Here is a 13,663-nt window from a genome sequence, read left to right as displayed (position 1 = left end):
TGGTCGAAGTAGAGAGGATATAAAATGTAGGCTGGCAATGGCAAGGAAAGCGTTTCTGAAGAAGAGAAATTTGTTAACATCCAGTATTGATTTAAGTGTCAGGAAGTCATTTCTGAAAGTATTCGTATGGAGTGTAGCCATGTATGGAAGTGAAACATGGACGATAAATAGTTTGGACAAGAAGAGAATAGAAGCTTTCGAAATGTGGTGCTACAGAAGAATGCTGAAGATTAGATGGGTAGATCATATAACTAATGAGGAAGTATTGAATAGGATTGGGGAGAAGAGAAGTTTTTGGCACAACTTGACCAGAAGAAGGGATCGGTTGGTCGGACATGTTCTGAGGCATCAAGGGATCACCAATTTAGTATTGGAGGGCAGGGTGGAGGGTAAAAATCGTAGAGGGAGACCAAGAGATGAATACACTAAGCAGATTCAGAAGGATGTAGGTTGCAGTAGGTACTGGGAGATGAAAAAGCTTGCACAGGATAGAGTAGCATGGAGAGCTGCATCAAACCAGTCTCAGGACTGAAGACCACAACAACAACAGGTTTCAGGGTGCAAACCTCGCTGTAAACCGTTGAAAAAGGCTGGTAGAAAATCGTGTGCGGTTGCAAAATCCGCTAACTGCATGTTCTTTTCGGCAGCAAAACCCGCTAAATGTCCAGCGTTTGCAAAACCCGCCTACTTACCAATCTAGACATTCAAACCTAAATTTCAGTTTGTTAGGATTAGGAGGGATATTTTTCTTATTCATAATTAGGTTGGTTGCGCTGTAGCAAACGCGTATGCAACAATGAAGCTCTCGCTGCCCATGCATTGTCGAAATATACGTCGGTAATCACAGTTCAGTTGATGATCAGGGTGCGTGTTTGGCTTCTTTGCTCGAATTGTTTTAAGAAAATGAGTTATTTTGTGAACGGTGTATAGAGAAAGTGAATCCATTATAGATACAACGCGGAAAAGGAGGACTACATTTTTCGGCTACATATCTCGCCTACCAAATACTAGAATCCTAAAACAACTTTTTGACTACTTCTGGAACGGTAAAACCAAAAACATCTGGTTTAAAATCTTGATGAATTAAATATCAACACACACCAGATTCAACACAGAGAAGAGAAACTTCTTCTGAAGAACAAATATACGCGGCTGACATTCAAACCATCAGAACGGAAGAAGTCTGTCATATCTGCAGAAGAACGAGCAGCCAGATCACAGCGAATGAAGAAATTTTGGGAAACGAAAAAACTGCTGACTGCTAAGAACTAACTTAGTCATTGTGGACTCTGTTGTGTTATGTTCGATTTTAGTGTTCCAATGTGGGCGTAAACTATGTAAATGAATAATGTGGACAGTTTAAATGCAGATGATGGTACGAAGTGGGAGTAATTGAAATAGTACGAATTCTGCAAGAAATCGAACCCGAAGTAGTTGTTTAAAATAACCAGAATGAGACCGACGACGATGGTCCCTTCTGGAAAAGAAAGCGGCGTCCTGATCAACTAAAAGGAAATGTTTCCAAAACAGAATGGTAACAAGAATAAAAGTATTAGTAAAGCAATATTATGCAATGAAAACGGTGTTGACACTAATTGTCATGACATACACGGAGGGCTTTGTGAAAGTGACGTAACTGGCAGTTCCAGATTCAAAAAACCAAAAAAGTGCTTTTCACGAAAAGCAAAAACAAGATGATTTGTCTAGTTCTTGGAGAGCCCTTCTACAGTTTTGAAAGTGGATAGGGGGAAAGCCCCCCGAAGGGGTGAAAAAAAATCAGCAAAAGAACAGCCCAACACCAATCACAGCAGGTGTAGAAAGTTTAGAAACCAAACTCTGCAAACCAAAACTCCGCCCGAACAGGTCATGAAGACCCAACGGTACTGACTGGCCGCCGTGGCAGTCCGAAGGCACCACTAGATGCGGATATGGAGGAGCATGTGGTCAGCACATCGCTCTCTCGGTCGTATGTCAGCTGACGAGACCGGAGCCGCTATTTCTCAATCAAGTAGCTCCTCAGTTTGCCTCCGAAAGGCTAGTGCACTCCGTCTGCCAACAGCGCTCGGCAGACCGGATAGTCACCCATCCAAGTGCTAGCCCAACCCGACAGCGCTTAACTTCGGTGATCTGACGGGAACCGGTGTTACCACTGCGGCAAAGCCATTGGCTGGAAGTCAAACTAGGAGTCGTCAAAATCTTTCGGAGCTCCACTTTGGTGAAGACTGGATGACCAACGACGAATTCAAATTCTACACCGAGGTGTCAGACGAGCAGGAAGGCATTCAAAGAGTCGCTCCTGCCGCTGCCAACCCTCAGAACGACGAAGAAGCCGGAAGCGATATTCAAGTGATGGGCAGTGTTGAGGTCGATGTCACTCAAAAGCAGTTTTCAGCCATTTTCATTTTCTAGAATTTTTTGTCTCTATTTTTTGAATAAGACGCGCCTTCCCACCAATTTTATCATTTTCTGGAATTTTATCGATGTTTTTCTAAGATGCAGTTTGGAACTTATTTTATTTTCTACATATCTTGTGATTACGAAAGCACGATGGTGTGCTGAACATACATTTCTGTTCCCCTTTTTGAAGTTAAATACGTCAGTTTTTCCTGATAAAATGATGTCACCTTCGTTTTTTATAAGCCAGTTTTGTGGAATTTTGAGACGCCTCTTCGAACTGAAACGTATTCAGTTTATATTCACAATAATTAAATTCCATCCTTCTGTCACTCCTAAAATATCTGCGAGTAGCGGGCATTGCAACCGAATGTTTGTTTCATAATTGGATCAATACGTTTGTAAAACTTCCTAACTGCATAAATCGGGTGCAAAAAACGCTAAGTCAATATTTCACTTAGGATTTTAACATATAAAACTTAATCGCAGATTTCAGCTATTAACGCACAGTAATTATTTTTTATTTATTTTTAAAAACTAAATGAAGTCGTTAACTTTAATAGTTTGGACAGGGCCAGGTTTTTGCGATTGTCTCCGTTTCGTTTATTATGCATTTAGCGGCGTTTGCAGCTAGTCTACTCAAGCGTTCTTCAGACATAACAGAAGTTACTTAACCTTTTCCCCGTCTTCAGCGATCATCTAACCAAACTAGTTGGAATTTCGTGTAAGAAATTTATTCGGTACTACAGTCTCTCACATTATAGGAATATGTGGCTTTCTGCTTTTGTTCTTACGTCTTTAACGCTAATCCATGTCATTTTCTTCTCATTTGCCACCATGCAGTTGTCTGCTAAGTATCCCGCTCCATCTTCTGTCGGCATAAAGATCTGCTACAAATCAGCTTGGTTGAGTTCTTTAATAAAACATACCGGTATCGTCTGCGAGCAACACTGGTTGTGTTGCCACCAAGTGGTATCCCGAATAAAAAGTCAAGAATAATAAAAGGCATAACACAGAGCCTTGATATACTTCATAACTAACTTTTCTGTATACTGAAAAGTACTTCTGTTTGTTATTTTCTTGGACATGAGAATAACACCGATTGTAAATATCTTAACTTAGCGCAACATTCTTCATTTGCCCTAAGTTCACAAAAGGTTCCATCTTTTTCTCTCAGGAACAAAACTTAACTGTGCTACCCTCAACGCTAGGCAGTCATTGCACTTGGTCGAGCAATAAGAAGGTATTTAGTTTCCTATTCGACTTTGCAGAAGTGTGGGTGTAATCATCAGAATGTTTGGCCAGATCATCACAAACCCACCTAATGTTTCAGAATACGTAACAGACGCCCTAACGGATAACCATCTTAGCGTTCAAGCTCTTTCTCGGAGTAAGGGTGACCTGACTGGACCACATCATTCACCACTCACATGTTTTACCTTCTGCTGACAGTCCTTTCAGTTTTTGTGCACTGACCCGAGACCTCGATTTTCCGTTTGTTACAGGAAAGGAGGCTGTTGCAGCGGTAACAGCGGTGATGTTAACAACCAGTCGACTTCCGTAGTCGATTCCGACACTACGAGCACCGACCACCTGGAAGCTCGCAATTCCCTCTGGAAGTTGACGTCATTTGAGGAAGCACCTACCACATTACAGATAGTCGACACTGGGAAGCGGACCGGATTAACCGATTAACACGGTAGGTGGTAGCGCAATCTATAAGACAGTACTGAAAAGCTCCAACATGAAACAACCCGCTAAGGCTGCTAATTACTATTATTGGAAAGAATTTTAAAAAGCTGTGTCCTTGCTTAGAAACTGTCGCTGATTTTCCCTGAATTTGCTTATTACCTGCCATGACGCGTTTTGGGTTTAACTCATCATCTGATGAGCTGTAACAGACAGACCACAGTAACCGGTGTTACGTTACAAATTTTACAGTTCCTTTGTCTAGTGTTATTTCATCCCCCCAACCCCTCTCCCGCCCCTATGGACAGCGGCGGGCTCAAAGGGATGCAATTTGCCTCTTTTCAGCCACATGAGATTAAAATGTTAAAAAAGTAATATAGAAAGTGAACATTGCGGTTGACAAAAAAGAACGTGTTACACAATAAAAAGACCGATCGTCAGTTGCACAAGTTAAATATAAAAGGTTGATTTGCGGACTAATTAAAATATAGAAACAGACGAATGGAAAATTAGTGTCGTCCACGAATATATAAAAACAGATAGACCATCGAATAAAGTAAAATGGAAAGGCCGATTTGTTCAAAATGGTTCAAATGGCTCTGAGCACTATGGGACTTAACATCTGTGGTCATCAGTCCCCTATAACTTAGAACTACTTAAACCGAACTAACCTAAGGACATCACACACATCCATGCCCGAGGCAGGATTCGAACCTGCGACCGTAGCAGTCCCGCGGTTCCGGACTGAGCGCCTGAACCGCTAGACCACCGCGGCCGGCATGCCGATTTGTTGGCTGATTAAAATAGACACAGATATGAGTGAAGAGACGAATGGATGTCGACTATCAGGAATAAGGGTATCATGGGAACGTTGTATTTAAAAGTAGTGCATAGGAGGGGGTTTGTGCGGGTTGATGTTTGTAGGAGGGAAGAGTGGAGAGGGAGATAGTTCCGAGCCAAGACTTTGGAAGTTGGTGGAGAAGACTGGAGGGGAAGGAGGCCCTGAGAAGAGATGGATATTTTACAGAAACAAAAATTTCTCATTAAAAGCAGTTCTAAACGAAAAATATTCAAGAACAAAACGCTTTTTGGCACAGAAATTCATACCGTTTTAGATACAAATACATGAGACTGTTTTAGACATCAAATACTGTCATTAGTAATATGCAGAATAACACGTAGCGACATTAGTTACATATTTAAACCCTAACTGTTTCCAAATAGCATACAAGCAACTACCAGAGCCTCCGCTTGTGCAAGGAGAAAGGCTGGGTCACAAAAGGTGGCGTAAGTGTGTCGGTGCACGTTTAAAGAGGGCCGCACAGATACATGATCATTGTTAAGTACAGTACCACATTTAAATTTTTAAGGCACGACTGCCGAAAGTGCGTGTCAGTGTACAAAAATTTTAAAAATTGTTTGCCCACACATGCGTGAAAAGCCCCATCCTACTTATAAAAATTTCAAGTGACACGTTACATAAATCCAACAGATAAAAATGTATACACGACTTTTTGTTTGTATACATGCGTAAAATTTTAAAGGCATGACCAACTGAAATTTGTTGCAGTGCTAATTGACTGAAATCTGTTGCATTGCAAATTGGCTATGTAACTTGGCATAAAAATATTTTCATTTTTATGACAAAATTAAATTTCATGGGGCGTTGCTCATCCGACCAATTGCAAATACGTACAACAGTAGCTACAAAAATTAATTCGCTCTTTGAATTCCATAATACAACTAAGGGGAAACTACGAACGCGCCGCATTTAAACGTCAGTGCAGTCGTACAAGGAACACTAAACGTCTTAATGCAACTCGGTTGTATACTTCATAACAACATATGCCACAAACAAACAAAAATTATTAGTATTTGCTTATTTTTGGTGCACCAGAGAAATAATAAATTTTTATATTTGGTACAGACAGTCGGCATACAGACAGATGCAATGTCCCAGATTTTTGTTACCGCGATGGTCTAGCGGTTAAGACGCTCAGTCCGGAACCGCGCGACTGCTACAGTCACAGGTTCGAATCCTGCCTCGGGCATGGATGTGTGTGATGTCCTTAGGTTAGTTAGGTTTAAGTAGTTCTAAGTTCTAGGGGACTGATGACCACAGATGTTAAGTCCCATAGTGCTCAGAGCCATTTGAACCATTTTGTTACCCAGGATGCCACGTAATTGTTACTCGATTAGCAGAGTAATCGAAAAAAGTATTTCGCGCACATATGTTGATTGAAACATTGATATCACATTTGCAACCTTCTTATGGTGACATGGAACCTCTTCGCGAGGAAAGTAATGCACACGAACTCCTGGACAGTTTAATTGTTATGGAGTTTGTCACTGCAGATCGATCAGTTCCATCTGCGATTGTACAGGTCCGTTTTCAACTGAAGTAACAAACGCTCTTGAAACCAGCTCAAAAATAGACGGAAAACATATAGAAAACTTTTCAACAGGTTTGTTTATAAATAACTCATCTGCTACCAGTCACGATTTTCTTTATTTTATTTTTCGCACGACGCGTTTTGGGAAATGATTCCCATTTTCAAGTAAGATTTTTGTGTTATGTTATTCCTGTGTGGTGTTGTCGATGTTTGAGATTCTGCTTCATTTCGTTGACTTTAATGCAATATATAAGAAAACACGCGAATTTTAGTTGGCGGTCGATCTTTTTGTGAAGTTAGTGGCGAAATTAAGAATAATTTGTACTTACAGTTTCCTTATGGTCCATTTGTGCAGAGTCACACACACACACACACACACACACACACATACATACACACACACTAAACATCACACACAACTTGTTGTACACTTTTAAACATCGAAAACATTTTACATAAACAAAAGTTACAGAGATGTTCATATAAGTAGTCAACAGAGATGACATTATAGGTCTTCCACAGAGGTTATTTTTGTACAGAGGCTTTTTACCTTCACAATTGGGATCATAATTTACTTATGTCTATTTTCCAGTTGTGCTTATTTCTGCGTGTTACTATCTTTATTTAAGTATACTACCGAAACATCTGAAGAAGTTCACTGATTCACTTTCAAGGTTTTCGTTTAATATTTTATCTTCATACTTTCTGTAATTTGAATATATCTCCAGTTCTTCTAGCAAATCCATTTTATGTCCTTTATTTAGTCCGTGGAGTACTTTGACATTAAGCTCAATTTTTCCAAATGGGTGTCCTGTATTATGTATATGTGTTGCTATGGCTGATGTAGTGTGTCTGCTGTGTGTGTAGGCTTTTATGTTCTCTGTGTACCTGGTGTTGATATTTCGGCCTGTTTGTCCTAGGTAGAACATGGAGCATTCCTGGGATGTGACCTTGTATATTCCAGAGCCTGTGTATGGATCATGCCTACACCTTATATTGTGTATTAGTTTTTGTTGTAGTTTATTAGATGTAGAAGAGCCAATTTCTAATTTCTTTGACACAATCCTAGACAAAGTGAAGAAAGACCCAGGTACATATTGCACCACAGAAGAAAAAGAGAAAAACAAATGTATGTCTAGTATCCCATACATTGGGTTTACAGCCCTTGTAACTTTTAACAGAAATAAATTTACTATTTTGTTAGTGCCAAACAAAGGAATAGAAATAGGAAGAGGATTGAAAGTCCATTCGCCAGAATTTGAGCTGCTCTGTACCCTAAGTTGGTTTACAACAACAGGACGAATATGTACATCCCAAAAATCTGTTCAAAAAAACAAACTGTGTTTGCCGTTTCATTTGTGCGTCCGCTTCCCATGTTGGACTGCTGCAGACACAATAATTACCGGATGCAGCGTTCCTCTATTTTTCATGTTTCCTCCTGTCGGGCGCGTTGTCACCAGATAAACATCATTGCAGTTACAGGCAGAAGCTTTTGTTTGCTGTTTTTTTCCCCACATGTCTCTTTCAGGCGATTGCCTATTGCAATTATTATGCGATTTGAAGGCGTAAACTCAACTCTCACATTTTAATTAATCATCCAGTTGTCCTTCGTTTGAACAGTTAACTTACAAAACCGTGAGATCTACAAGTGCAGTACAAAGTGGCATTCTCAATACGACTGGAGTCCTTTACTAATAATTATTGTTCATGAGGAGAATGTGTAGCACCGCACAGCGATCCCCTGTGCCAGGCCGTAGATGAGATGTTTTTCTATTTCTATTCTGCAACCAGTGCGTGACCAACCCGTTTAAATATTTTGGCTACTTGGACTAGTAATGGCATCTGAAGAGCGTTTCCGCTGCAGAAGGTGAATCGTTAGGCATATAAAAGTCTCTTATGCAACGACCTGAATTCAAAAACTGTCGAGGAAGTTAACTCCCGCTGTGAATGCTTCTATTGTAGCGTTTCTTTTTCTAAGTGTATCGTGCGCATAACTGTGATTTATGGATAATTGTGGAAATGGAAGGAGGAGAGTGAAACCCGGCATCAATGGTAGTCAAATTTCTAGAGAACACAGATCGACAGTCACATTTCACGTTCAATTGTAGAGCAAATTAATATGGCATTTTTAGAGTGGTATGTTTTTTGTTGTAGACTAAGACTTAATATAACGTACAATATTTCTCATATTAACAGTGCTTTATTTTCTTCCCATGACAACATTTTATATTCCCAGTCGAGCTCCCTCATCTTGTCACAGAAATAAAGCCATGGAGCTTTGCTTGTTCTTACTTCTCTTATATTTAGCTTTGTCACCTACCAGAACTGATACATTTAGAACACCCACCAAAACTATTTATACAACAACGACAACAGCCCATAATATTACCTTTTAATAAGCTTTTTTATTTTTACAGTGACCACCTAGAGTTTACTACAGCAACAAGCGTGTATATACTTAGGCCACCAATACTGATAATGAAATCCTAAAACAATTATCCTACTAATTTTTATTTTGCCTTCGTAATGTAGTAACTGACTCTCACAGTACAGATCGGTAGTATCTTACCTTCCTTCACTATGCTTGTTTTCTGTCGACTTTTGTTAGATAACATATTTTACATTTTTAAGATTGCAACTATGCTTTAAATAAAAATTCATAAACTATGGCGGCCGAAGATTTTTGTTATAATCAGTCACTATTATTAAGCCAACTGCACTTCCAAAATATAGCGGAGGAGCAGATGAGGTCCAGGATGTACTTGCGAGGACTGCAGGAGGATACAGTTGGTGTGATGAATGGCAGTGGCCGAGCGGTTCTAGGCGCTACAGTCTGGAACAGCACGACCGCTACGGTCGCAGATTCGAATCCTGCCTCGGGCATGGATGTGTGTGATGTCCTTAGGTTAGTTAGGTTTAAGTAGTTCTCAGTCTAGTGAACTGATGAAAAAAATGGTTCAAATGGCTCTGAGCACTATGGGACTTAACATCGGTGGTCATTAGTCCCCTAGAACTTAGAACTACGTAAACCTAACTAACCTAAGGACATCACACACATCCATGCCCGAAGCAGGATTCGAACCTGCGACCGTAGCAGTCGCGCGGTTCCGGACTGAGCGCCTGAACCGCTAGACCACCGCGGCCGGCGGAACTGAAGAACTCAGATGTTAAGTTTCATAGTGCTTAGAGCTATTTGAACCAATTTGATTCTACTGCCGCCAACATACATTTCGCGGATAGCGAGGATAAGAGAATTTAGGGCTCGTACGGGGGCATTCCCCATCGTTCTAACTGCGAGAGGAACCGGAAAGAAAATGACTAGTATTGCTACGAGGTACCCTTCGCCAAGTGCCGTTCTGTGGCTTGCTGAGTGTGAATGTAGAATTAGATGTAGATCCATAAAAGCGGAAATATCAGCTATGATCAACGGTATAAGGATGCAGAAGACACATTTAGTATATTCACAGGAATTGCTGTCTTAGTAATGGAGGATAGCATCAAATTATTTAAAATGATAAATACGTCCGGTTTGCTCTTTCTGTAACGCCATCACATGGGAGGCTGAGTACTTAATTGATACGAGGGCGTGCTGAAAACTAATGCCTCCTAATTTATCTGAAAATTCTTAAAGCTTTTTAAGTAGAACAAACTTTATAAACATTCTAAAGCTTTGTTCTTCAAGCGCTCTGTCGCTAGAAGACTCTGAATTGTAGCGTGTAACATGGCGGAGTGTAACGTAAACTATGTCGATGCCTGAGAAATAGCGTGCCTTAATCGAGTTTCGAATAAGAAGAGTTCGTCCACACATGGAACCCGCTCTCCTTCAGAGCCGGCAGTGCCAAATTACACAGGAGCGCTGCGACATCCGCAACAATTCGACGCCTTGGGTTCACTGTCATCGACCATCCTCAAAGTCCCAGCTTGGCTCCATCAGATTTTCATCTCTTTCGAAACCGTAAAAGAACACCTTCGAGGACTTGTGGTGGTTCTTTTTACGTATGTGTATTGTTGTTATTTGTTTGTCAGGCAAAGCTTTGAGTTAATATTATTCTGCCTGCTTCACAACTGGAAAATTATTTACGCCATGGACTGTTATGGTGCTTCTCGCAGTTGGTATGCCGGAAAATCTGTTTTTATATCAAAAGGCATCACTTAAGCGAAGATTATATGGTTTAATATTAGAAAAAACTGACTACTATTACAGCTTCAAAAGAAGAACGGCTAATCAAGAGAAATCTCCTACATTTATATTTATTTTTATTGTTTGTCAAAATTAGCAAATATTAAAATATTTACCACGACTCTGAGCCGTTATCATTTAGGACAATAGCGTTGACCTCTGCATCAATGTTCCCCTACAAAATTTGTAGAAATTAATTTAAGTCACACACTACCGGAGTATAGGATCTGTTAACAGTAAAACACTAGCGACACTTTTGAGTAACATTTGATTGTATTTAGACTAAATATTACATGAAACTTACACGTTTTCGTGCCTCGTCACAAAATCGCTTCTTACACAACCAAGAAACAAAAGGGAAGTCTGTCCAATCCTTAGTCAAAAGGAACTGAGATTCACAGATCATATTAGTTTATATAGTCTTTGCGCTTTTTCTGCGATAATATTTATTTCATTACGACGTCAGTTTTGTTATATTTGCGAAGTTCTTCAGTATTATTTTTTCACGTTATGTGGCGTACCGCCACAGACTTTACTTTGTTAGTGATGAAGCGGCACAAGCAGAGGTGATCTGGTGGCTCCGTAAATAAAATCACACATTCTACAATGACGGTGTCAATGAGAAATGTATTCTCCCGCAGGGTGACTGACAGATGTAAATATGTAGACGCGAAGACTAAAGATGTATAATGTTCATAATTTGTTTTGTTTAAAGGGCTTTTAAAAGTTTTCATATAAAGAATTTCGAGGTTTATGGTAGAGACAATTTCATCTTTTCAAACCTGTACATTTTCTTGTCTTCTGGAATAGCACCAAAGGAACCAGTGATTTCAATTTCGCGACGGATTTACTGCCGTAGACAGTGTGGCATTTCGTCACGTAGTGAAGCATTGCAGGAGAGATTTGAAATATCACATATCACATATCACGACACACAATCTTGGGGTTGGGGTCCCAAAGAGAATTCGGACGAGAACCCTCATTCGCGACCTCAGGTACGGGGTCGACTATAATCACAAAACACACAGATCAAATTTTAGAGCTTTTGGGGCATTCTCCAAAGAATGTCAGATACGTAACGAAAAAAGGTCAGTGAAAAACAAAACAAAAAAACATTGTCTTCACGTAGAAATGTGTAAACTTACATAAAGCGTTGTTTCTCGGAGCGCTGCTAGCCAGTCTGGAATTCTTGTGCATCATCTTCATTTCATTTCATTGTAATTTCCTAAGGCCGAGGGCATTAGTTTCAGCTTGTTTCGCTAAGAAATAAAGCAGTGCCCTTTCATCCGTTCCAAAATTAGGTCGCTCCCTCATGCCTCACAGCGCATGTCGATAAAGTTAACATTTCCATTTCTTGTTGCAGGAGTGGTAAAGGGTCCGAGCAGAATACCATGGTGTTCCAATCGGATTTTATGGATGACGAGTACGAGGCGCACAGTATTCAGCTTGATGAGGAGACAGGCGAACATGTGGAGCCGATCCAGTTCACGTTCGTGGAGGGGCTAGCCACCACAAACGAGGAGACGGGAGAGCCCGAGGCATTCCGCCTCAAGGTGAGAGTCAACGGTCACTAGGTATGACTTCGTAGCGAGTATAGCGGCAGGCAAAGCAGTGCAGCTCAGAACGTTCTTCATTCACACTTTTGAGGATCCTCATCATACGCAAAAACTTTTCCTCCACCTTCATTGTCTTCGCATTCCTAGTTACTGCAGGAGTCCCCAAGAGACACACAAACACTAGAAACTAAAGAGCCATTTCACTCCACCACCTCCCGTCTGCCTGACGACTGGCTCTAACAGAACGGCCTGTAAATATCAAGGGAGCATAGTGGCTCCAGTTTCTCATCATGCTAGCATCTTCATAACACTCCAAGATACAAATGAGTAGCGCTATCTCCATTTTAGCCCGCTGCCTACGTGCACAGTTAATATCGATGCCCTTGCGTTTTTCCCGAAGGTTGTTTTCACTTACATAGGAAAGTCAAAACTTCCCTGTATGCTGAATAAGTCCTTCCGGAGGACCGAGCGAGGTGGCGCAGTGGTTAGACACTGGACTCGCATTCGGGAGGACGATGGTTCAATCCCGGGTCCGGCCATCCTGATTTAGGTTTTCCGTGATTTCCCTAAATCACTCCAGGCAAATGCCGGGATGGTTCCTCTGAAAGGGCACGGCCGACTTCCTTCCCCATTCTTTCTTAATCCGATGAGACCGATGACCACGCTGTCTGGTCTCCTTCCCCAAACAACCAACCAACCAACCTTCCGGAGGCCATGACTCTTTCTATTTCCTGGCATTTTCTCTGCAGTCATTTCACCTTGGCTTTCCTGTGCTTCTTATTTATTCCATTCGTAAGTGACTTATTCCTGTTTTTCCTGAACATTTTTATACTTACTTCCTTCTTTCGTCAAACAATTGAAGTACTTCTTCTGTTACCGAAGGTTTCTTCGTTTACCTTCCTTGTACCCACATACATTTGACTGTCTGACTTCTCGACAGCCCTTTTTGTAATTATGACCATTCCTCTTCAGTTGAAATATCTACAGTGGTATTCATTATTGAATCATCTACAGCCACAGTCAACTTCGAACTTACATAATCATTCTCCACTGTTTCAAAACCCCGCTTCTTTTCACGCTGATTCTTCTTGGCGGTTTTTGCAAGCATCAGCTTATTCTTCAACAATAGTGAAATGCATTTGTATCTGCTCCTGGGCACGTCTGACAGTCAAATATTTCTCTCTCTCTCTCTCTCTCTCTCTCTCTCTCTCTCTCTCCCTCTCCTATCTATCTCTACATAATGTAATCAAGTTGGTATTTTCCCATGTATCTAGTTCTTTCCCAAGTATACTTCCCCCGCTTAAGGTTCTTCCACAGTGTATATACTGTTAAATAGCTTTAATACACTGGTGTCCAAAATTAAAGCAACAAACCAAAATTTTGCAAGGTTGCGTTGATTTTACCACAACAGTATAATCAGGTGATAGTAAAGTAGGAACAATACAAAGAAT

At 40.7% G+C, this 13,663-nt stretch overlaps 1 protein-coding gene and 1 pseudogene across 1 annotated transcript in view; one reads left to right on the top strand and one right to left on the bottom strand.

Moving 5' to 3' along the window:
• The window catches only part of LOC124783885, a 200,901-nt gene that overhangs the window by 175,354 nt on the left and 11,884 nt on the right, over positions 1–13,663 (top strand). The window contains exons 2-3 of the mRNA XM_047254056.1: positions 3,900–4,093; positions 12,020–12,209. Coding sequence (XP_047110012.1) covers positions 12,048–12,209 — 162 coding nt within the window. The 5' untranslated portion in view covers positions 3,900–4,093; positions 12,020–12,047. The remainder of the gene's footprint in view (positions 1–3,899; positions 4,094–12,019; positions 12,210–13,663) is intronic.
• On the bottom strand, positions 2,051–2,168 carry LOC124728875 (annotated as a pseudogene).

This window comes from Schistocerca piceifrons, chromosome 1 (genome assembly GCF_021461385.2).
Source record: "Schistocerca piceifrons isolate TAMUIC-IGC-003096 chromosome 1, iqSchPice1.1, whole genome shotgun sequence".
Lineage (NCBI taxonomy): Eukaryota > Metazoa > Arthropoda > Insecta > Orthoptera > Acrididae > Schistocerca > Schistocerca piceifrons.
The sequence above is the reverse complement of the archived record's forward strand: the minus strand, read 5'-3'. Positions and strand labels throughout refer to the sequence as shown.